This window comes from Geotrypetes seraphini, chromosome 5, assembly GCF_902459505.1.
Source record: "Geotrypetes seraphini chromosome 5, aGeoSer1.1, whole genome shotgun sequence".
In the NCBI taxonomy this organism is placed as follows: Eukaryota; Metazoa; Chordata; class Amphibia; order Gymnophiona; family Dermophiidae; genus Geotrypetes; species Geotrypetes seraphini.
In genome coordinates this window covers 208,818,775-208,840,401 of record NC_047088.1, presented here as the reverse complement: position 1 = coordinate 208,840,401, position 21,627 = coordinate 208,818,775, and the positions used below count along the sequence as shown (strand labels likewise).

General features: G+C 40.0%; 1 protein-coding gene across 4 annotated transcripts in view; it reads right to left on the bottom strand.

The window, feature by feature from the left end:
• Nucleotides 1–21,627, bottom strand: part of GRB14 (growth factor receptor bound protein 14) — a 118,200-nt gene that overhangs the window by 83,536 nt on the left and 13,037 nt on the right. For 3 of the 4 annotated variants that reach the window (XM_033945207.1, XM_033945203.1, XM_033945205.1), the window contains exons 2-4: nt 16,127–16,283; nt 11,606–11,727; nt 3,582–3,656 (exon numbers count right to left, since the gene is read on the bottom strand). In XM_033945207.1, the coding sequence (XP_033801098.1) occupies nt 3,582–3,656; nt 11,606–11,727; nt 16,127–16,283 (354 nt within the window). The remainder of the gene's footprint in view (nt 1–3,581; nt 3,657–11,605; nt 11,728–16,126; nt 16,284–21,627) is intronic. The other variant, XM_033945206.1, reaches the window with a different exon arrangement.

Here is a 21,627-nt window from a genome sequence, read left to right as displayed (position 1 = left end):
CTGCAGTCTTTTTTTGCTTTTGGTGTTCGCCTTTTACTGCAGACCCATTGGATTTCTCTTTGTTTTGCCCTGTGAACAAGGTCTGCATCAGTAGACGATTAGGGAATGCATACAGAGCATAGCTCAGAGCATTCTTTCCCATTCTTTTGCAAGTGTATGTGCATGTGGAAATGTGAGAGGAAAGGGGATAGCTGTATGTACGTGTATGTTTGCATGCATCAGTGCATGTTTGCGTGTTAATATTTGTTTATGAAAAAGGAGGAAGGCATTTTGAAAGGTGTAATACCCTAATCACTATGTTAGAGTGAATCAGTGTATAGGTATACTCTGGCTGTAGGAATTTATTCTCCCATAGGAATAGATTGGGGCATTTTATACAGAGGTATAATTACTGTCTGCCTCCCCCTCCCCCACCCCTTCACACACACACACACACACACACACACACATGCAGACACATGTTTGGCTGCCTAAATGGTTAACACCTTCTACAAAAAAGAAAATCTAATGTTGTAATAAAATCCTTCAACTTCCTCACTTCCTCGACACAGTATGTGTAGTCCAATTCCTCTGTAACACAAAGAGGGCCAAAGAGGGGAAACATGTATTGTGTTACAGAGGAATTGGACTACACATACTGTGTCGAGGAAGTGAGGAAGTTGAAGGATTAACAGAATATTATATGGATTTTTATCTCATGGATTGGTTGGATTGTGACTTTTTTGTATTTTTTGATTTTTGTTTTTCATGTGAGGATTTTTGAATGGCTGGGAACAATAAACACTGAGCACTTGATTGGACTTGAAGCAGAAACCGGGGCTCCTTAACAACAAAGCACACCAGCTGAGATAAGTACTCCTCTACTTATATACTTATATAAATTTACAACTTCAGTTTTAGCTTTTTGAAATCTTTAAAAGTTATAGTGGTAGGAAGGGAGGAGTGCAATGATGGATTTAATCCAGAACTGGTAGAGTCCCATGCTCTTCATGCCTTGAAGTTCTGAATGGCTTTCACTGAGCACTATCATTGAATATTTATACTCTTAATATATTTTATTACAACATTAGATTTTCTTTTTTGTAGAAGGTGTTAACTAGAACAGAAAATTTATATTTATATATTTATAATTCCCTAGAATATTGAGTGTGCCTATATGGCTGACATGGTGGTGACTTCACAACCAGCATTTAAACATGGGTGACTTGGGGTGGTAGGCAGGGCGCCTGTTGTCTTCTTGGGCAGACTGGATGGACCATAAGGGTCTTTTTCTGCTGTCATTTACTGTGTGTTGTACTGTGTGTTAATTTGGGCCAGATTTTCAGCCAGCAGCAAGTAGCACTTCTGTCCACCACTGGTGTTAAATCAAGATATTCAATGCTAGGCTTTTTCCGTAGGCCAGCATTGAATATCTGGAGATTTTTATTTACCACTAAAAAGCTAGTCATTTATGCCGATATTCAGCGCTAACCAGATAACTTTTTAGTGGTGAAAGATAGGGCAGCTATTTATGCAGTCATATTTGACCACTAAACTTATCCAGTTAGGTGCTGAATATCAGCATCTAATCACATAAGTCGTGCGATACAGCCAATTAGGCACTAACCACTAATATTCAGCAGAGATAGTCAGTTATTTCCTGCTGAATATTAGCAATTAGGCATCATATTCTCTCAGTCAGCGTGGTTAAATAGCTTTGAATATTGGCCAGCTGATTTCTAATGCACAAAAACTCCAGATCATTTCCTGCCTGCCACTGCATTCCATTGACTGGATCCTACTTATAGTCTCAACTGCTAGTTACAAGGAAACTAGAGAGGATGGGCTCACTCATACTGGAAGGGGGGGGGGGGTGAATTAAACAAGTATAGAAAAAAGGTTTTAAGCACTGAAACATATCCAGATATAATACCTACCCTTCTACCTCTTGGATAGAAAATTCTGCTGATATCTGAAGACAGTTTGCAATCCTAATTTCCTGAGTCTTGAGCACATCTCACAGGGCCCCCATACTCATGTGAACACAAAGTATGTGCACTGTGCCAATAGTTTTCCTACATGACTAGTTTCATCCTATTCCATTATTTTTTCTCTGTCCTACAGAAGTAGGAACACATTCTCTCATAGAAATGCATTGAAACCTTGCCAGCCACCATTTCCTCCTACCAATGCTAGTGACATATCTTGTGTCCAGGCTAAGGGAGACCTCTCTTCCACATCCAATGACTGCCTCCAAATACATCTCCAAACAAGTGTTCTGTCATAGTGTTAATGTTAACTTAGCTCTGAATGCAGCTTTAGGGGGCCCCCGTTTCGATCTCTGCTTCAGGAGACCCGAAAAGAAACTGCCACCACTATGTTCACTTAGCTCTGAATGCAGCTTTAGGGGGTCCCAACGCGGCCCCGTTTCGATCTCTGCTTCAGGAGACCCGAAAAGAAACTGCCACCACTATGTTCACTTAGCTCTGAATGCAGCTTTAGGGGGTCCCAACGCGGCCCCGTTTCGATCTGTGCTTCAGGAGACCCGAAAAGAAACTGCCACCACTATGTTCACTTAGCTCTGAATGCAGCTTTAGGGGGTCCCAACGCGGCCCCGTTTCGATCTCTGCTTCAGAAGACCCGAAAAGAAACTGCCACCACTATGTTCACTTAACTCTGAATGCAGCTTTAGGGGGTCCCAACGCGGCCCCGTTTCGATCTCTGCTTCAGAAGACCCGAAAAGAAACTGCCACCACTATGTTCACTTAACTCTGAATGCAGCTTTAGGGGGTCCCAACGCGGCCCCGTTTCGATCTCTGCTTCAGGAGACCCGAAAAGAAACTGCCACCACTATGTTCACTTAGCTCCGAACCAGTTTTTTGTGATAGTGTTAATGTTAAACATACAGAGGCTTAGGGCAGAAACTGAGGAAAGGTTTCAAAGCCTACCTGCAAGCTGTTCTTCCTTGTGCTTGAGGCCTCCTGTGACATAGGGGGCCAGGGCAATTGCCCTGTTTGCCACCACCTAAAACTTGCCCTAGTAACAGAAGTCTGATAAAATAACCCCTGAAGAAGAAAGAAAATATCTCCCTTTGTGTTTGTGAGGTACATTGGGGAAAAAATTACCAGGCGATACATCAAAACAAAAAAAGTCTATGACACTCTGCATTACTTCAGTGCATCAGGATGAAATATCATGTTATCATCATAGAATATTCATATAATAGAGGGCATCATAATCTGATATACTAGATGTTTCAGTACACTAACACTGTGAAGTTACATTGTGTTTCTAGAAAGCCAAATTCACATCCAAGTAGATACCCATTGCAGATATCAAAGTTGTAAAATCTTATCTGTGCTGCTTTGATTTTCCTGTCCTCTTTCTACCCACTGCTGGCTATTGAAGATTGAGTGGTCTTTTATAGGCATAATACACAGAGATTTGCCATTGGCCTCTACAGCCCACTGATCACTTGATAAAGGGACCTTATCTCCTAAAAATTTGTGTCAGAATTAACAGACTTCATCTCATATTGACAAGGTAATATTCCCTTATGTTCCACATCAGAATTCTGTTTAATCTTTGACAGTGCTACATACCTGTAATATTTCTGCATGGGTTATTGCATTATTGGTCTCACTGGAGAACAGTACCATTTGATCTGGAAAAAAATTCTATTAAAGTACAAATATTATTAAAGTCAAAAAGCCAACTTACAGGATACATATTTCATTTAGTGCTGGAAGACACACTAGTACGCATGCTTTATAGAAATGATGATGAGGGTAACTGTTGGGCAGGCTGTATGGATCACACAGGTCTTTATCTGCCATTATTTACTATGTTATCAAAAACCAGTTACAAAACTGAGGAACCCTCTTACAAAAAAAATACTAAGCAGTTAGGGGACAATGCTATAGATTGACACCTCCAGTTAGGCACGCTGATGTCATTAACCAAGTGCCATTTCTATAATGTCATATGAGCACCAGGATGCCATTATAGAATACTAGTGTAAACCTGAATTGGCATGCCTAAAATTGGGCATGATTCTAAGCCAGATCAATGGAAAACATTAATGGGTGCATCTAAGTGCATCTTATGACGTGTGCAACTCACACATAAGTTGGAGATAGACCCATGAACCTCCCATGTTCCACCCATTGGTTTTCCAAAGGCCCCAAAGAAGATTATAAATTAGCCAGCCTAGAATTCTGTTCTGCAAGCTTATTCACAGACTGCTGAGAGAACTGAGCAACTCGCTGAATCATAATTATAGTCTCTGATTCCAGAGTCCAAATATCCTTTGATGCAGCAGCCACTTGTTAATCTACACTGGGAATGTTCTGATCCACTTCTAATTCAGATGGTATTCCAAGTACAGATGGTAAGGGAACCAATTCCTTCAGTGGGGGTATAGAAAGGGCAGGTGGATGTGGGGAGGTAGAAACCTGCCCTATCTCTGGAGCAGATATAGCACCCTTACCACTAGCGAACTGGGGTGATAAATGAAGGGTCCTGTCAACAGGGCTCAAAGAAGCCCCTATGACACAGCCAGAAATACCCAGCACTTTAACAATTTTTATTGAAAGAATCAAATAATCAGTACAATAGGATAATACAAAAATACATTCAATACAATAAGAATCACACAAATATTTTATACAAATTTAAATCATTCTTTCAAATTTAATTTCCATATGAATTAATTCAATCTTATCTACACCCCCCTTAATTCCATCCCCTACCCACTATCTTCCTCTAAATGAAATCCTTCACCCTGGATGAAAGTTGACAAAAATAAAGAATTAAAATAAAAAACTGGAATGTAATTAGTAAACCTAATTTTCATAATAAATCATTGATAACCAAACTTCGTATTTTTGGTGAAAGATTCTGAATATAAGGATCCCAAACCTCCATAAAAAGACGAGTTTTTTTTGGCGAACCTCGAACCTCCCAACTCTCAAATAAAAATAAGCGATGTAATTGATTCCTCCAATGCCAAAAACTTGGAGATTCTTTCTGCAACCAAAATTGTACTTTAATTTCTTGAGAAGTAGACACAACAATCCTGCTTCTATAAATGGAACCTACCAGTAGGTGCCTAGATCGGATCACATGATGGATTTCTCAAAAGTGCACTATGAGAATATGAGATCTTCTTCTATTTCCATCATAGGAGTAACTCTGTGGAACAAATTAACTGGACCGCAAAGAGCTCTTTCTGATATTCAGAAGTTTAAGAAAATGCTCAAGACTACATTTTTTATAGAAGCGTTCCAATGAATGATGATTCTGATTTAATCTGGTTTTTGGATTAATATATTATGGAGTGCTGCGAATTAATTGTCCTCACTGAATGATCTGTAATCTTTGATGTTTGTACAAATTTTGTTTGTCTTATTTTATGTATTTATTATTTGTAAAGCCGCCTAAGAATAGGCGGTTGAAAAATCTTTTTAAATAAATAAATCACCTACCGATATAGGCACCTAACTTAATAATTTTTAATTGGTTAATTGGCACTGGTAATTGAACATGCCATAAAAAACAATTAAAAAATAATAATTAGCAGATAGGTGCCTAATGATGTTGATGTCTACACCGAGGCACATTCCTGAAAAGTCGGTGTGGTTAGGGATGGAGTTTGGACATGGATTGAGTTAGGTGCCTGTATTTTAAGCCATGAAAAACCTGGCTTAATATACCGGTGCCTAAGTTGCAAATAACTACCAGCATCTAACTCAATTTAGGCATCACTAGGCGCAATTTTGAATGACATGCGATAGGTGCCATTTTCCTAACTGCCTATCGAGTTAGGTGCTGTTTATAAATCAGGCCCAACATGCATATCCATAGGAGTTGAAGCCGAGGCATACACTCTGGATTTAGCTTTTCTCTTTCCTATTGGTAAGTTATTCTGGATTTCACAACCACCACTCAGGTTATCTTCTTTTTTTTAATTTTATGTTTATTAAATTTCAATTTTAACATGATCCAAAAATACATCATATACAGAAATAAACAGTCTAGATAACAGAAACATTTAATAGGATTTTCAAATAAAGTAAAAATAATATCTTATCATACCTAGACCATAAATTAGTCCTCTATCTATGGAGGAGGAAAACCTGAAATGAACAGAATTATCAAATTAAATTAGTAATCAAAGAAGAGGAAAATGAGGAATCCTGAAGGTTGGCCTGGTCTATCTAGTTGAGCTTCATTCTTAGATATTAACATGTGTACTTGTCAAAATCTGCTTACAATCTACTTACAATAAATCTGGATAACTCTGAAGATTTTTAAAAAAAATGTATCTATCTCCTTGGAAGTTAACCAAGCATTTACAGGGAAATCTTAAAACAAAAGATGCACCCAGTTTTAAGACTTGGGATCACAGTAACAGAAATTGTTTCCTTTTTTTCTGTGTTATTCTGGACACATCAGGATGAATTCTAATTCTATGGGCTCCTTTTACTAAGCTGCGTTAGGGCATTTATGCGCGGAATAGCGTGCGCTGAATTGCCGCGTGCGCTAGACCTTAATGCCAGCATTGAGCTGGCGTTAGTTCTAGCTGCATAGCATGTGGTGTAGCGCGCGGTAATATCCTGCTAGCGCACCTTAGTAAAAGGAGCCCTATGGGTCATAAACAATTTATCTTTAGCTTTAAAGAACATCTTTAATAACCATTTTCTATCAGAGTCTAATGCCAATTGAACAAACAAGGTAGATGTTTGAACTAGTTCAGAATCAGATTTTTCCAAAATTTCTGTTATGTTTAGAGCTTCAGTTCCTGGATCAAATTGATCTTCACTCAATTTTTTATTTCCCAAAGGAAGATAGTAAATCTTTGAGATAGGAGGATATGAAGACTCAGGCACCTTTAAAACCTCAGAAAGATATCTCTTGAACAAATCTGAAGCAGAAGCTGTAGGAACTTTAGGAAAACTGATCAATCTGAGGTTCTGTCTCCATGTTGCATTCTCCAGTATCTCCAATTTGTTATTAATATAACCATTTTCTCTCATAAGGAGCTGATTTTGTGCTCCTATATTTTCTAATTTTTTCTCTTGGTCCAGGACTTTAGACTCTAATTTCCCCAATTTTTGGATTGAAGTTCCAAGAGAAGACTAACATGGAAATTGCTTCCCATATAGAGTCCAAGTCAACTACTGGGGGTTTCTTCAAAGGAGAAATAGAAAAGGCAGATTCTACCTCTTTAATCACAGTACCTGAAAGCAACATCACTGTGGCTGATTCTTGTAGGTCACAGGTCAAAACCAAGGTGCTGGTTGATGGTAAAAACAATGCTGAGGCGGTGGAAACTCTCTGTACTGCGAGGTCTTCAGTCTCCTCGCTACCCTCCAGCATTGTTGCCTTGCTCTTTTCCGACGAAAGTCGAGGTCGTGGCTGTTCTGGCGATCTCCACTCCTCCGGAGAGAGGCTGACTGCCTCGAGGGAAGCTTGAAAGTGCTCCATCTCACTTCCTCTTCCAGCCGAGGACTTCTCATCCAGTTCTACCCCAGCACCTCGCTCGACAAATGCATCCATCGGGCCTAATACTTGTGGAACCGGCCCGGGTTCCGTTGGATAAACCCGGGTCTTAGATTTCCTTTTCACCATCAAGTCAGGAAAAAGGGCACAACGGTGTTCTGCCAAAATCCTTCAGGATGCCATCTTGGTAAACTCAGGTTATCTTCTTTCCTAAGGTAATAGGGAAGGGTGTTCCATAAGCTAGGGGTAGTAACAGAAAAGATTGTTTTCCGGGAAGTATCGTAGAAGAGAGAGAGAATCGTGGGGACCGAGAGAAGATTTTGTTCAGTCGAACGAAGTGATCTCAATGGGAAATATGGTATCAACAGACAGTCGATGAATGAAGATGTATGTCATAGAGCTAGTCTTAGTTTGGGTGTCTAAATGTGAGCAGAAACACATGTAACACACAGTATTATGTAAGTTATATATATAAGTGTGAGCCCTGCTTATGCCCTGCTCATGCTCTTCCCCCGTTTATGCCCCCTTGCAAATACACACTGCATAAGTTAATGGGTAGCTCTTAGGAAAAATACTGGCATTATGCACGGATGTATGTAGATACATCATTATTCTAGTCATTCAAAGGTGCCAGCTCTGTGGGTGTTGTGGGTGTCCAAGCACCCCCAATATTTTGGGGACCTCACGTGACCACAGACATACTACTGCTACTACTACCAGGGCCAGCATTAGGAAGGCAAACAGGGCAGTTGCCCTTGACCCCGCAGCTCTAGGGGCTCCCCCAAAGGCTGGCATGTTTCTCCCTTGTCTCCACCCTTGTCTGGCATCCCCTGGCCTTCCCTGTCTAATTTAAAAAAGTAATTACAGTCTACAAAGGATTGCTAGTGCTGCAGCTGTTCTAACAGGCTGTCTGTGGCCTTCGCTGCACTTTTCCTCTGCTGCAGTACCACCCCTCTTCTGACGTAACTTCCTGTTTTAGTCTGGGACAGATTGCAGCAGAGGGAAAGTGCAGCAGAGGCTGCAGGCAACCTGTTGAAATCACTGCAGCACCGGCGATACTCTGCAGAACATAATGACTTTTTTAAAGTTAGACCAGGAAGGCCTTGGGGACACCATACAAGGTGGAGACAAGAAACATACTGGCACAAGGGTTCCCCTGGTATAATTCTTCTTGAAGTACATGAACAGGGGCAGGGGGATATGCTGGACTGAGTGTTGGGGGAGGTGAAGGGGTCATTACAGAAATGCAGTACCACATGGATAGAGAGGGAAAAAAAAAGAGATGCCAGACCTCCAGGGGAAGGAAGGGAATGGGAAGGAGACAAAGATCCCAAACCATGGTAGGGAGGAGGAGGAAGGAAGGAGAGAAGAGGAGATACCAGACCACAAGAAGGGAGAAAGGGAAGGAAAGAAGAGGAGATACCAGACCACAAGAAGGGAGAAAAGGAAGGAGAGAAATGTCAGACTATTGGAAGGAGAGGGAAGGAGAGAGAGATGCCAGACCTGGGAAAGGAAGGAAAAGAGAGAGGTAGGTGAGAGGGGAAGAGAAGGGTAAGAGAAGGACAGGGAGATGCGAAACCACAAAGGTGAAGTAGGGAAGGGAAGGAGGGGAGGAGATGCCAGACCACCGGACGGGGAGAGAGGTGAAGATGCTGCACAGAGATGGAGAGGAAGGGGGGGGAAAGGGATGAGATTGTGCACAGGGATAAGAAAGGAAGAGAGATGCAAGAAATTCTTTTTAAGAAAAGATGGGAATAAGGGAGAAGAAAGAAGGAGGATATGGTACACATGGATGGATGGGAGGAGAGGGGAAGGGCAGAGAGAGGAGGAGATGGTGCATGTCGGAAAGGATTACATGGAATAGTAGATAGATTTGAGAAGGAAGCAGAAAAATTGAAATTGGAATATTAAAAGTTAATGCCAAAGATGAATGTAGATAAGACAAGCCTTTGAAGGGTGATCAAGAAATATTGTATAAAATTACTCAGAGATGTGAAACTCTGAAAGGAAGGCTACAAAACCTCCCTTGGGTAAAGAGTTTACCGTCCAGTCATTGTTATTCTATAAAAATCTTTTTTGATCACGACCTGGAAAGGCTAAAAAGTTCAAACTGTTTCAAAAGTTCAAAATAACTGGTTTTTTCTTGTTGTTAATATCATGCAAACGTCACTGCATACTTGATGAAAAAAATCCACTTAGCTGTTAAACAGGAGTGAGGGGGTCCCAACGTGGCCCCGTTTCGTTCCCTGCTTCAGGGGACCCGATGTAAGCTGGTTCAGATTAAATCCTAGTCGATACTAGTGCTGGAATGGCATAACTGCGTGACTTGCAAACAAATTGCAAGTCACGCAGTTATACCATTCCAGCACTAGTATCGACTAGGATTTAATCTGAACCAGCTTACATCGGGTCCCCTGAAGCAGGGAACGAAACGGGGCCACGTTGGGACCCCCTCACTCCTGTTTAACAGCTAAGTGGATTTTTTTTCATCAAGTATGCAGTGACGTTTGCATGATATTAACAACAAGAAAAAACCAGTTATTTTGAACTTTTGAAACAGTTTGAACTTTTTAGCCTTTCCAGGTCGTGATCAAAAAAGATTTTTATAGAATAACAATGACTGGAAGGTAAACTCTTTACCCAAGGGAGGTTTTGTAGCCTTCCTTTCAGAGTTTCACATCTCTGAGTAATTTTATACAATATTTCTTGATCACCCTTCAAAGGCTTGTCTTATTTACATGGTCAGTTATATGTCTTTTGGATTTTGACTCTTTCTGACCTAGTGTTTGTCAAATAATATCCCTGAACATAATTCAGTTAAAGATGGATGTAGGGCAGAAAGTGGAGAGAAAAACAGCAAATGGATAAGGCGGCCATGAAAACACGGTTAAGAGCACAGACAGAAGGAAGTCCAACCAGAGATTTCTCTGGTGTTGTATTGCATGCAGAGTCTGGCATCCTAGGGTTTTGTTTGTGTATATTTGGACTTTAAGTTTGTGCTCCTGTATTTTGCATAAGGGTTATCTGTGTTCTGTATGTGTGACCAAGGTCAAGTATTCTGGTAGGAATGAATGTTGATAAGTGCCATACAATGTGCTTTGTGTAGTTTAATTTTGTGGTTAACCATTATGTATTGTTAATAAGAAGATTATATTGTGTGTACTTATATGTGAAAAATGAATGAAAAAAATGGCATTACAATTAGTATTATTATCATGGGGCAGAGGGCTGGGTCTTGGGCGGAGCTTGATCACCCCTAATCATTTTGAAAAGTTGACTCCTTTGTAGTCATTTACATGTGTAACATGCACATAAATGTAAGCACCTAGTTTATAGATATGCCCTTCACATGTGCATTCCATGTATTTACTGTGAGAGAACTGAATGGGTAGATGCTGGGCATGGTCTCACCAGTTAACACACAGCCTTTGCCGTTACTCTGCATAAATCGGTGCAACTAACATGCAGTAAAAATGCAAACCTATACTGCACTTCCACCATCTATCAATGGTCTTTCACTCCCGATTCATAGTAATCTGTCCATTAAGGGCTTTAAATCGGACTTGAAAACCTTGCTGTTTAACAAAGGATATGGCTGTTCTAGTTGATTCTGGGGTTTCTAGATGCGAGACCCTGCAGCCCACCCTTATCCCCTCCCATCTCTTCCCTTTTGCCTGTTTTATCTGTCCCTTCTTGTTTTGGTGTGAATTATATATCTTTCCTATCAAAAATGGAGTTCCATTTTTTTATTGTACAATTTAGTATGTGCACCACTCCATCCTGCTTGTCAGTGTGAGCGATATAGTAAGTTTTAAATAAATTATAAACTTTAGAAACAGGCCCCTTAGTTTTACAGATGCAGGTTTCATATCAAACAGAAACTTACAATTTCTAGAGTAGTCTGAATTTCCAATCATAGCTCCATGCCATTTGAGACATACTTCTCTGTGTATCTATCCATAGGTGTAATCAAATATATTATATAGTGTTACTATGGCTATTTACACTACTGTGGAGTCTACAGGAGTCTTAAATCCTAAAAACCATGAAACTGATTTGACATCTTAAATTTAATTTACAAGTATGAGCTTGGATTTTATATCATGTTATTGTTTTGACTTACCGCTGGGTTTTTAAAAAACTCATACTTTGCATAGTTTTTTCTAAAACACAATCTGTTTGTTTCTTCCATTCCCCATTTTGACTGCAGTTCAATCACCAGTTCATGGTCTTCAACTATTCTTTCTGTTAAAGCAAAATGAAGTAAAGAACATATTTTTAATTGTTCTATAACATTACTGCAATGGCTATTTATTTTTACTGCAATGGCTATTTATTTTTACAGCAATAAAATCAGCATTCAAGAGTTAGAGAAATCTGGAATTGTTCCAGTGGCTATACATTTTAAAATGTCCTTTTGGGCAATAATAGACTGCCTTTGTTAGCCAGAGACTCTGTCTGAATTCGAGAGGGCCTGGGATAGGCACGTAGAATCTCTCAGAGAGAGAAAGAGATAATGGTTACTGTGGATGGGCAGACTAGATGGGCCCTTTGGCCTTTATCTGGTGTCATGTTTCTATGTTTCTAATGCTCTAGTCAAACAGAACGCTTTAGCAAATAAAGAAAGAATTAGGGGGAATAGCAACATGGAGGAAAAAGCAGTCTACTACCCACTTGGAACATGAAAAGGTGAACTCACGAATAATACAAAGAAAGATGAATATATGACATATAGAAACTATAATAAAACTATGGGGCTTATAATCAAAACTTAAATATGTCTAAAAACCCGCTCAAGTTGGCACTTGGACAATCTAAATGACAGGTTGGCCAAGGGTCAATAATTGAAATGGCTTTTTAGACATATCCATGGACTTTTAGGCCTCTGAATCCCGCTGTGCACCCAGAGCTGAAAGGGGCATTTTGGAGGAATGGCTAGGGCAGGATGTGGGTTGACCTAGACTTAGTCGTCCTGCAAGAATAATCGAAAGATTGACTAGACTGCTTAGACAGAACTTACACATTGTGAGTTAGACGATGTAAAAATACGCATACATGCCCAAAAGGTATCAAAAATGACCAAATAGCCACTGCAGGGACAAAGTAAAGACCCCACAAATATACCCCATGTTCACTGATCCCGTCGCACCCCCATAAATTCAGAATAAAAACATACATACCTGCGTCCAGAACATCAGCACCTGGCATAGGAAAGCCTAGTAGAGCTGCACAGAGGTGGCTCAGGTGGGCTAGTGAACCATAGAAAGGAGAATGCAGGCCCATAAACCACTCTAACCACTACATTCATAGTGGGAACTGTGAGCCCACAAAAAAAAAAAACCCAAACCCTACTGTACTGCCATATAGGTGCCAACTGCAGCCATAAGGGCTATTGAGGTTGTAGACAGGTATAGTGGGATTGGGGGGGCTCACCATAATCTATAAGGGAGTTCTGGTGAGATGTTAATGTGGCACCCTTTTTGTGAAGTTCACATGTCTGGGTGGCCAGTCCATCACAATGCTGACCCCTCCTACGTCTAAAAGGTCTTGTTCTGGCCATTTCGGTCTTGGACAAAGTTTTGGTTGAGAATGTGGTATAAAGATAGATGTAGAGGCAATCTGGATGATCAAATGCCTGGATGTACAGATAGATAATCTTTGGGGAAAAAAATATTTTGGACATACTTTTCGAGAATGGACATTTTCCGCTGCCGACTTTTGGCGACTAGCACCCTATCGGACTTAGACATTTCTTTTGATTATGCCCCACATATATATACATAGATGGTATACATAGGTAAGATATACATATATTTAACTCATATATTGTAACGCCATTACTGAAGCTCATGCAAATCGCTCTGAATTAACTCCCCAGTCATTAGTAGCGGTATAGAAACTTCCAATAAACAATACACGACTACGAGCTCTGGAACTGTATGAGAAAAAGAGAGAATAGGAACAAGAAATAAAGGATATACATTATGAACCTACAATAAAAATAATAACACTCTGCAGTAATCCTTTTTTTAAAAAAATAATCTTTATTTGGTTTTCAAAGCCAACAAAAAGTGCAATATAATATACATACAAATAACAATCAAATAAGCACTATTACAAAGGTAACTAGGTTACAAGTAATGATTACTATACTTGTTTAATGCCCTCATCACAATCCTCTTGTTTTGGAAAATCCGGAATAGGATTCTCTGCCTAGTGGGAAAACAATCCATCTCTGCAAAACCCTTCCGCAGAACTCGTGTTTCTTAAAATCTCTTACAGATCCATTCATATTCCAAGCAGCTTTTGAGAATCAAACACGGGCATCCTATATATAATCGCTTCTATCCTTATGGGCAGACGCCTAACCCCCACCTAACCACCCTGATTCTCTAACCGGCGTCCATTAGGTTAGAGAATCGTGTTGCTGCTGAGCTGATCGCCACAGGGGAATCTCTCTGCGGCGATCAGTTTAGCAGCTGCAGCAGGGAACCCGTCCCTCCTGCGAAGCTGGCTGACAGGAAGGAGGCCCACTCCCTCCTGCCAGAACCCCTGAAGCCACCCCACCACCGAATGTCCATGGCAGGAGGAATGCACAATTCCTCCTGCCACCCCCCCCCCCCACCCCCCGGAGACATCCCCTGGCAGGAAGGATGCCTACTCCCTCCTGCCAGAACCCCTGAAGCCTCCCCAAATGACCATGGCAGGAGGAGTGCCCAATTCCTCCTGCCACCACCCCGGCAAGTCCCCCAGTAGGAGGAATGCCCATTTCCTCCTCCTGCTGGCCCCATCATCCCCTGAAGCCCCCTAAACACTCACTGACTCCATCTCCCACACTCCCTGACTCCATCCCTGACACTCCCCAACACTCCAAAATCCCCCTGACATGGCCCAAATGCCCCCGACACCCCCAAGATCCCTCTATTACTCCAAACGCCCCCGTACCTGTATCTGATGGCCAGCAAGAGGGATGCCCACTCCTTCCTGCTGGCAGGCCCGCCACTGCAAAATGGCAGGCCTTCCCCTTCCCAGTGCATCGTGGGATACACTAGGAGTGGCCTAAGACTCCGATTGGCCAGATCCCTAAGGCCCCTCCTATGAGGAATTTTTAAATGAGATCTGATTCCCCACAGGATCTGTATACAGGAAGGATTTTAGTGATTTGTCCAAATAAGATGTGTCCAAAGAATGATGTATGTGAATATTATAAAATCCTCAGAGGGTAGGGATTTAATTTGTTTCTATAGCTCCAGCTCAATTAGTAGGCAGCCAGGACTCAGGCAGGAATGCCTAGACCAAGGTTGTCCAATGTTGGTCCTCAAGGGCTGCAATCCAGACAAGTTTTCAGGATTTCACCAATGAACATGCATCAGATCTATTTGCATGCACTATTTCCATTGTATACAAATAGATCTCATTCATATTCATTTGGGAAATCCTGAAAATCCAACCTGATGAGGGCCGAGGTTGGACACCCCTGGCTAGACCATACAGTTGGTGTTAGTCCTTGGACTGGAGGACAGCCAGATCTCAGATAGAAATGTCAGTGTCATTTCTCTAGTTGTTTTGTGTCATTTTTAACTTGAAACAGGAAAAACATAACATTTTGTTGGTGGTGGTTTTTTCCTGGACAGTTAAATAGCATCAAATATCAGATGAAATATCACCAGCAGACTTAAAATTTGTGATTGACAGTTTTTATTATGAAAGTATATTGCTGATTGGCTGATAGAATCATGTGATAGGGCTATATAATAGTTCAAATAAACATGGCAGCCCTTTTACAAGGACTGAGTCAAGGATGGCAGCATTAAGTATAAGATAGGCAGGCAGGCATTATATGAGATAAGGTGCTTATTCAAATAGTTAAATGCTTTTATTTAACACAGTGGGGGGTTTTAAATAATTTTTTTCAGGGAACCAACTCCCTGAGGCAGTGACCACAAAACATGGACCATGTAGGTTGCCTGTCTTTTGACAATTGATAATTGATAAGAAGAAAAGAAAAGGTTATATTTTTATATATTTTGTAAAAGATACAAGTAAATATTTTATTTGGTAAAATTATTAATAATAAAAGCAGAGTAGAATGAGGCGAGTCATGAGCTATTGAGAGTATGTTCATATAAAATGAGTCACCATTGAGGGCATAAATATAAGGTGTATTATATATGTATAAATCCCACCAGCAGCATGTGAGGTTTTTGTTACAATATTCTTTAGTGCTGGGACATTGATGTAATGGTTTATTTCCCCTGCTATTTAAATATTTGGAACTCTATAAGTGATTTATTCCTGCTCAGTAGCAGGTGCAAATGTTCAAGCATATTTTTTTAAAGTATGTAATTCATGACTTCTCCCGTGCTCTGCCCCCGAACAGGTCTATATTCCAGTCATACGTAAGTATATGAGTATGTGATATTTTCACTATGCATACTTGTACACGGGGAAACTGTATGTCATTTTATATTTATAATTGGCATATACTGTATGTATGATAAAGCTATTATAACATGACTATATGTTTGAAAACATGGACAGCAGAATTATATATTTATCAGCCACTGATGAAAATATATTTGAAAACTGACTCCATAATATGTTCACTGTACATAAATTTACAAATCTTTTGTGGAGTTCTTACCTAGACCTGTCTGAGGCAGATTCTCAAAAAGTGTCCAGTTGTGATCATCAATATAATGGTTCTTCAGTATAAGTAATTGGCATACATCCCTGGCCAAGATGCCACTTGGCACTTCCAATGCTCGACTGGTGTCATCCTCACTATATACTTTAATTACCTGCACAAGATGAAACACAAAAATAAGTGATTTCTAATACTTAGCAAAAATGTTGACTATTTTCTTCAATTGGTTCATAAATGCTATTTAATTGTTTATTTTTTTAACTCTGATCACTAAATAGGAATATTATTATAATGTGCTCTATGTTTATAGTTTAATTTATTTACATTTTCTATATTGCCTTTACTGACTGGCGATTTACAGATCAAATAAAACCAATATCAATGACTAGCGGCAAAAGTATAAACAAACACCATTATATATAACTCTTGATTCTAGAGTTTAAAGTGCCTTCATGTTTACTGACGTCCCATGAGTTGATATCAATCATAAAAGCAATTGGCACAGGCACAGTACCCTCTTTATGTGGCTCACTATATGGGGTTAAAAGCTACATTCAGCACTTAAACCGCACGTGTTAGTTGGCTGCATATGCCCGAATATTCAATGTGGGGCCAAAAATACACTGATCTTCACTGGCTGAATATCTAACCCCTATTGTCTGTTTCACTAGTCATGGTGCATGGGCTTGTCATGCCACTTGGGCTTGCACGCATCTGAGAAGGCGAAAGCGGTGCCGTCGGTAGTTTCACTACCAGCAGGGCCTCCCAGGTTTCAGCGGAGATGTCAGACTAATGATATACCACCCATCCGGGCACCAGCAGATGGGCAGTGTTGGAGGCAGTGGATCGTTTCTGATGCAACAACAGTGACAACATCAAATTTATACTGTGCAGAAGAAAGTCCCAGCAATCTACTTCCGTATTATGCCACAAAAACTTGATGATTTTCACCAAGTTGCTACTTTTTGGCCCTGCATTGAATATTCCAGGTGATAGCACCTAACATCCCCCCCCCCCTAACATCTGACTCCCCTTTTTACCAAACCACGGAAGTAGTTTTAGCACAGGCTGGCACACTGAATACTCTAAACTAAACTAAACCTTAAGTTTATATACCGCATCCTCTCCACAGAAGTGGAGCTCGGCACGGTTTACAAGAACTTAAAATATAAGAAGAGAAAGGAAAAGGTTTACATGAGCTTTTATAGAGAATGGAAGAGTAAGGGGGAAAATAGAATTACATGTTAGAGAAGAGCCAAGTTTTCAGTTGCTTACGGAATAGTTGGAGAGAGCCCAGGTTCCGCAACGGGATAGTAAGGTCGTTCCAGAGACCTGTGATTTTGAAGAGAAGAGATTTTCCCAGTTTACCTGCATAGAGAATACCGCGTAGAGAGGGGAAGGATAGTTTATATCTTTGGGCGGGTCTGGTGGAGTCAGGACTCGAGGAGGTAAAGGATAGTGGGATTAGGGGAGGAAGGATGCCATGTATGATCTTAAAAGCTAGGCAGGAGCATTTGAAATGGATTCTGGAAATCACTGGGAGCCAGTGAAGATAGGATAGGAGTGGGGAGACATGGTCAGATTTGCGTTTTGCAAAGATCAACTTGGCTGCAGTACTCTGCGCTGTTCCCAATGCTCATAGGAGCTCTTTGACTGTCAGGAGCAGCACAGAGCATTCAGCATGCCAAACTGTGCTAAAAACCACTTTTGCGGTTTTATAAAAAGGGGGGGGGGGGGGGAGTATTGTTCTTGTTTATTTAAATATATGACAAACTAGGAAAAAAAATTCTTAGTCCATTAGGGAGCCTCTGCAAAATCGGTTTGTCGGGAAGGGACTAAACTTGTTGGTGTGGACTTATCTATGCATCATACATTGGATCCTATTCAGAACTGGAAGTTGTTGATATGGGGTAACATGGTCTGATCTTAGGGCTCAGAAAATATAAAAAGCATTACAATGGTTTATATGTCAAAACTAGAATGTGAATTAGAGAGTGACACAGGGACAAAGATTAATTCCCATCCCCACATTTTCATCCCTGTCCCCACATAGTTTTCTTCCCCACATCTCCCTGCTCAAAGCAGAAAGATGATTTTATGCAATTTTATGGGCCTAAGGCATTGCAAATAAACATTTTAAACCTATAGTGGAGGGGTTTATAACTTTTATTTTGATTAAAAGAACATCAATAAAAGTACAACTTATGAGGCATGCTGGGTTCTGCACTGCGCACAAAAAGCCAAACATCAGCTCAATACCAATGATATTTGAGTCCAGACAATAATTTTAGCTCTAATTATTCATGCACAAAACAGATCAACAGCCCTCAGAATATCACACATACATAAAATAATGCACAGTAAGATGATACAACAAATCGAACATATTAATTTTGCGAAAGACCTGAAGAGAAAAGCACAATCTAATTTGAGGAGGTAGTCCATTCCATTTCGCAGTTACTAAATATGGAAAGGAGTGTGAAATTATAGTAATGGTCTTGATTCCTCTTAATGATGGAAAAGAGAGCTTACACATATGAGTTGTTTTCATGGCCAAAGATCTCATGATTGTTAGAGATAAAGACATCAAAGGAACAAATAGTCCATGTAAAATATTAAAGACTATACAGGCACATTTAAGTTGAACTCTCAATTGAAATGGAAGCCAATGTAATTTACTCAACAGAGGTGACATGTGATCGAATTTTTGGCAACTTAAATGTGCCTGTATAGTCTTTAATATTTTACATGGACTATTTGTTCCTTTGATGTCTTTATCTCTAAACATCATGAGATCTTTGGCCATGAAAACAACTCATATGTGTAGGCTCTCTTTTCCATCAAATTTCACACTCCTATTGATTTTTTCTTTCCAAAAATCAATCTGGCTACAGTGTTTTGCATCAATTGCAGCTGTTTCTCGTTTCCTTTGCTTAATCCCATATAATTGGAATTATAGTAATCCAGCTGTGCTAAGATGATGGTTTGAACCAATACTGCAAAATGATCGTGATGGAACAGATGGCAAGCTTTTCTCAGCGTGTGAAGACTAAAGAAACATTTTTAGTTAAGATTATTTACCTGGCATTGAAAAGAGAAAGAAGAATCCAAAACAACACCCAATATTCTAGAACATGTGCCAAACACAAGGCCCGTGGGCCAAATCTGGACCGCCTGGCCATTTTATGTGGCCCGCGGCAGTGCTCCCGGAATTTCCCCTTCTCACAGCCCAGCATGTCCTCCCTCCCGTGCCGGTCCGATGTCGCTGTCACGCTGAAAAATCTGCCGGACTCTGCAGTAATTCAGCAACGTTATCTGCAGATCCCCATCCTGCTTTCCATCTGCCGTGGTCCACACAGGCGGAAACAGGAAGTTGCGTCATTGTGCAAAGACACCGTGGCCATTTTAAACAATACCTGCTAGCAGTCTGGTTCCATCTTTAGCACTGCGGATTATCAGCTAGTTAAAACTGACTGTTCTGTATAATATGATAGTTTAACAGTTTTATCACTGGGGTGGGTTGAAAATGACTCTTTTGTATCTGTTGCAGTTGCAAATACGCTGGAATATCCTCCTGTCCCCGAAGAAAGTTTTTGAAACACATTGGAAGTGATGAACCATTGTAAATGTCAGATCAACTAAGAGCAACAGAAAAAGATAAGTAAATTGTAAAATAAAAAATAATAATATGGGTTTCTGTATCACAGTAAGCTATTGATGATTTTGATATACAACAAAAATTGAAAAACAAATAACTGGTGAGGATGTCTGCTTGTGTGTGTTAAGTTACTGCATAGCATTCTGAGGTCCGAATAAAGTTAAACTTTACAGCTCTCAGATGATAAGTTCCAATGTTTTGAACTGGTAGCTTCGTTTTGCACATCAGCGATCTGTGTAGGGTTGAAGTTATAGTGACAAATTTCAAACAGTAGCCACAGAATATTTGATTTATTATAATTAGATATTCACCCTCTATTTAATTTCTAAACTATAAGAACCTGAAACATAGTTGCAGTAGTTTACATGGGACATATTGTAAACTGGAAATGTTCTAGTAGATATTTTTTTAACTTATTAGAGTGTAGATTAAAAAATTGTCACATGGTGGTCCCTCTAAGTCAGAAACTCAGCAATGTCTTCTCTTTTATATAAATGAGGCAAGATACTGAAATATTATTTATATGCTTTATATATAGAATCAAGTGGATGCTTCACCAAGGACTTCACATATATCTCCATGCACTGCTTTATCCAAAGTTCATTTCTCAAACAGGCAATAAAGCCTTCAAATCTTAGCTGCTTTGATGTTCCCTTAGATTATAACCTGTGGGTTTTAATATGCCTTCTAACTTTCCATGTTGGATCCTCCATTTCAGACCGCAGCTTTTGGTTTATCTGCTAATAAATATTACAGACATTCATCAGCTTGTCTGTCCCTTCACCCCCATCCCCCAGCACAGACTCTCTGCCCAGAGGTTTTAAACTATTTATTTTATCTGTTAGTATTTATATACCGCTTATATTCTATGGTTTACATTCAGATACACAAGCATTATTATTTCCCTATCTGTCCTGGTGGGCTCACACTTTATCTAATGTATCTGGGGCAATGGGGGATTAAGTAACTTGATAACTCACAAACACAAAGGGACTGTGAGCATAGTAGTGGCTTTTTGAGTTTTAAGTCCACAGTGTGGTGTTGAGCCCTAGGAAGAGTTTTAAAATTATGCTATTGTAAAGGAGTAAAAAGTTAAATCTTTTTTTTTTTTTTTTTGAGAACAGGATTTGCACAAAGGATATTTGAGGGTGGGTTTTTTTTTAACTTTATTGAATTTTCAGATATTGTCAGTGCATTACAGATAATATAACATTAAAAGCTTGCATAAAATGCACCCTAATACATAAAATATAAATGAAACAACCATTCCCCCCCGCCCTATCATTTTAGTATTAAGTGACTTGCCCAGGGTCACAAGGAGCAGCATGGGATTTGAACCCACAACCTCAGGGTGCTAAGACTGTTAGTTCTAACCACTGTACCTCTACTCCCACTCCTACTATTAGGTTAGGGGTATCAACTGCAGGTTTTTAAGATATCCATAATGAATATTCATGAGATATTTATATTAGGCTTGCTTTTCTGAAGTAAACTACGAAACTGCACTGTCTCTACTATGTGCTGTTTTATCTTATGCCTATTTATTATGAGTACCCTGAAAAACAGACTGGTCTGCATCCCTCCAGGATTACAGTTTGATTTCCATGTTCCACATGGCTCCTCATCAAGACTCTTTACAGCAAACACATTGCCCTCCTGTCAGTTTCCCAAACCACTGACAGTTCTTCGATTCCCCACTGAGGTGAGGCTAACTAGACAGTTTTCCAACCTCCTTCCTAATGCCACTTTTATAAAGAGCGACAATTCTAGGCTGACTAGTTTCTAAAGCAAACACAGAATGGGTATGGCATATTTTCTTTAAACACTATTGAAAGAAGTC